Source organism: Juglans microcarpa x Juglans regia, chromosome 8D (genome assembly GCF_004785595.1).
Source record: "Juglans microcarpa x Juglans regia isolate MS1-56 chromosome 8D, Jm3101_v1.0, whole genome shotgun sequence".
Classification (NCBI taxonomy): domain Eukaryota; kingdom Viridiplantae; phylum Streptophyta; class Magnoliopsida; order Fagales; family Juglandaceae; genus Juglans; species Juglans microcarpa x Juglans regia.
Window position 1 is genome coordinate 12,584,823 of NC_054608.1, and position 4,406 is coordinate 12,589,228.

General features: G+C 39.0%; 1 protein-coding gene across 1 annotated transcript; it reads right to left on the bottom strand.

The window, feature by feature from the left end:
• Positions 1-476: 476 nt before the first annotated feature.
• LOC121243209 (glucan endo-1,3-beta-D-glucosidase) lies at positions 477-3,575 on the bottom strand. Its single transcript, XM_041141288.1, is given in 5 exon segments — positions 477-775; positions 1,093-1,459; positions 1,734-2,674; positions 2,677-2,721; positions 3,294-3,575. Coding segments are annotated over 5 exon segments (1,488 nt in total). The 5' UTR covers positions 3,391-3,575; the 3' UTR covers positions 477-737.
• Between the last annotated feature and the right edge of the window lie 831 nt (positions 3,576-4,406).

Below are 4,406 nucleotides of genomic sequence, written 5' to 3' on the forward strand. Positions count from 1 at the left end.
AACATTTATACAAATATTTTATCTTTTAAAAAATAATCAATTTTTTGAAAATTAATTTTTTTTGTAGTGGACTTTAAGGGCAAGAAAAATAATGGTCATTTAATTTTAGAAATGAATATTTGGAAAACTATCATTATTTCACTTATAACTAGGAACAAATATTCTTAACAATAGTGAAATGTATTATAATTACTAACTTCAAATTGAAAGATTAAAAATTTATCACACCATATTTATTTCATAAGAAATGATTTATACAATTCTAGGTGAATAAGTCCCGCATATTTCTTTTAAAAAAATTAGTAAATCTGAGATCCACGTAAAAAAAAATTCACATTTTAATAGCGAGCTCCACTTTTTTTAAAATGAATGCGTGAAACTTGTACACCCTAAACTGGACATAGCGTGCTCAAAAGGTAAAAGGAAAATGAAAGTGAGAAGGAGAGACAAAGGCAATGAAAGCAACAGGTTAGAAAGAAGATTCAAAAGCATTACAATTACAAAGAAGATTCAAGGAAATACACCTCTTGCAACCAACCCATCTTTATAACACCAAAACATTACAGACCACTCTGCCGCAAACACACACACACACATATATACACATGCTATATATATAAAATTCCCTCTTCATTTCAAATTTCAAACAGCATGATGCCTTCGTCACCAAGCAAAAGAAAATATAACGAAGTCCCACCTTTATTTGTTTTATTCTTAGCAAATATGAAGTCTTCTTCTCAAGTACTGCCACCAGGGTAAACGCAGTTGTTATAGCCTGCAGCAAAATGAAAGAGACTTGTAGAACATAATAGACTTGTAGAGAAATGGAAATCTCCTACTAAAGATGGAAAATTCTTCTAAAGCAATCAATAGCTATAACAATGCACAGAACAAAAGTTACGAAGTTCCAACATTAATCATGGGGGCAATGTTAGGGAAGTTCCAGATTGAACAGCAGAAAAATTCAAGATAGGAAAGTGTTGAATCCCACCTAATATGTCTTGATTTAGGCTTAGAATGGTTATGAGTAGTGTTGTAATGACATTGACATGGGGAAAACAACAAAAGAGAGTGTTGTTTTAGAGAACTTACTGGGATTGTTGGATGAAAGGGTGGCTGTTTGTGAGAAATCACAGTTCCATGGACTCCGACCAGCAGTTTGATAATAGAGATTCATGGCATAAGCAGCATGGCTAGCCAGTGTATTAGGCTCAAAACAAGACCCGCCTGGTTGGATTGGACTACAGTCAATACCGTGTCCACAAGCATAATCCAAATTTGCCTGCAATTGGGCACCTGAGACTCCTACCTTTGGCACACACCACACTACTTTCTTCGATCCTGGTGAAGGACTAGCCGGAGTCGGTGATGGATTGACAGGAGTTGGTGAAGGATTGACCGGAGTCGGTGATGGATTGACTGGTGCTGGAATGACCGGAGTTTTCGGCATAGACGGATCCTTCAAGCAAAAGAATTGGTGTCAGTAAAGCTTATCAAACCAAATAACCAACTACTACTACATATCAAACAGCAAAAGTAAAGATGGGGATTTTGTAGCTGATGCTTAACAAGTCCTAAAAACAAAACTATGGCTTATAAAACGATTAAACAACAAACATACTGTGATACTAGATATCTGCTACAAAAAAATGATGTTGGGAAAAGCATATTTTTGGTAGAACATTGAGGATTCATTAACTTGAAATGCATTGACAAACGCATTGCAGCCTCACCTGTCTATTCTTGGAGAGACCAACATCATAGGTCATGGTTAAATCAGTCTTGAAAAGTCCGAATGCTCGCTCAGAGCCAGCTCCAGGCTTCAAGTCCTCATCGTATAGTGCAAAAAGATATGTATCCACCGATTTTCCCGGCATCAATGGCGTCCCCACCATCGACCTCAGGTGAGCAATCAAATTACCGTTATAAGCCTTAGCATTCTCAACACTTGCGCCCACCTCATTGGGATCTCCTTTGTATGGCCATCCGGTCTCGGCTACCATAATCTCGACGTCCTTGAAGCCCATAGAGTTCAACGCAGAGCGAACGGCGTCCACCTGAGCATCGAACATGTTCATGTACTTGATCTTCGTGTTCGGGTCGAATCTCCCTCCATTTGGCTGGAAAAGACAGAAGGCCAGAGTCTCCGGTCTCGGGTCTCCCCGATATGCAAAGTAAGGGTACGGATTGATCGTAAACGGCGAACCAGTCGCGTTGTTGAATCCCAACAGACCTTTCATCAAGTCACTGGTGCTCGGGTCGAAACTTCCGGAGGACGGAGGCTCAGACTGCGTGAGCACCGCCATGGCGTGGACTGTCGACACCTTAATCTTCCCTCCCAGTGAAGCATCATTGAGCGCGTTTTGAATGTTCTGTATCGCCGGTAGAAGCTGATCCATTAGGCTCCGCTCGCCGAAGGTCAAGACCTCGTTACCGACGGTGATGAGGATTATCTTGCTCGCAGGGTAAAAGGGGATCACGTTTGAGTTGATCCAGCTTTTGGCGTAATTAGGGTCAGATGCTAGGGGAGGAATGTCACCGTTGGAGGCACCGATGACGATTCCGATTCCGGTGTTTTCCAGGGCTTTGATGATGGCCGGGTCGGATCCGTAAAGTCGTACTTTCTGGATTGAAGTGGATTGGAGAAGCTTCGCGGTGGCTGAAGGCGGCGGAGGTTGTCGGCGACTTGCCCATAATTCACGCCAATGAACGATTGGGAGTCTACAAAAATTATATTTTACACCGTTACAAAAAAAATTGAAAGGAAATTTAAAACTCGAATACTGAAACTGGCTGCGTAATGGGATTAATTCTTCTTAACACTTTACTCTCTCTCTCTCTCTCAGACTCTATTTTCCTTTGATTTCTTAGCTACCAAACAGGGAAATACTTTTTTATTGGCGGGAAGCCGTTACGTTCAAAAGAATTAACTATAAGACGACGGTGAACTGGTATCCGTTTTGTCCTCTCAGCATGAAGACGAGATGGGAACAAAGAAAAAGCAAGAATTTACGTAAAGACATACGAAATACGGTATCCTCAAAAAAAAAAAAAAAAAAAAAATCGAAAGAACTGAACGTCCCACACAAGCTTGTAGGAAAATTCAATTTCTGGGGAACAAGTGGACCAAACCGAAAACCTTTCTTCTTTTTCTTTTTTTTTTTTTTACCAAAAAAGCCAAGCATGCCTTCTCCGAGAAGGAAATTCAGAGAGGCAGAGATGCAAACACACAAACAAACAAAAGCACAAACATATAGCGCTCAAGTAAACTGGAAAACGAATTACAAACTTACGAGCGAGATGGACAGCAAGAAAGAGGGTGAGAAAGACGAAAGGCGAGGAGGCATAAGGAAGAACCGCCATGGGCGAAGAAAGCTCTCTGTTTCGCATGTTTCAGGGCAGAGCTGTCGGGGAGCTAGAAGTGTGGAATGTTTAGAGGCAAAGGCCCCTCTTTTTATGAAAAAAAGAGAAATTCCACAAGCAAAAAGGGAAAAGCCCAATGGGTTTTACTTCAGTGCTAAGGAAAAAGAGTTTCTCGTGTTGTCGTAGAATATTATGTTTTTGTTTAATATAAGGAACACACAAGTGTTGGCAAGCTTTGAGATTGAGAAGGTTGGTATCATTCATGCACAAGCAAGCTTTATATAGCCAAAAGCAAAGCTTTCAGGCATTCAAATTCTAAGCTTTTCACTAACTAGTCCCTACCTTACTGTCATTCCATATCTTTAAAACGAGGTTTGTATTCGCAATCTATCTCAATTTATTTTAACTCATCTCACTATTATTTATTACTATTCATAAATTTTAACTCACAAATCTCACTACTATTCACAACCCATCTCAACTCATCTCAACTCATCTTCGAATCCAAACGACACCTAAGACTAATGTTAGGTACACTGTTAGCCTGCATGTGGACGATGAGATGATCCCAGATGATTTGAATTAATTTGTATATAATAGTGTTTTGTGAGTTCTATAAAAATGTGTTTTAATTTATATATATTGAGATATGTGTTTGAATGTATGAAATAAGTTTAGATGAGTTTAACCTTTTATAGAAAGTTAAAAAGTAGCGAGTCCTATCAATGATTGATTTGAGATGGATTGAGATGATCTTGACATCCAAACATAGTGGAGCACTCCCAATGGATGCTTTATAATTCATTTTTTCTTTAAAATATGAAGAAATTTGTTCAAAAATGACCTACAATGGATGTTGTATATTTCATCTTTATTTTTCATTTTGCTACAATGATCCCGCTGCATCTAGAGGAAACTGTTCCCCATGTAAAACATTTTTAATTCATTTCTCTCTCCTCGTCAGATTTTCTTCATTTCTTCAAAATCTTTTATCTTCATTTCAAACCCCCTCTCTCTCTCTTTCCCACGCTTTCTTCTTTGTT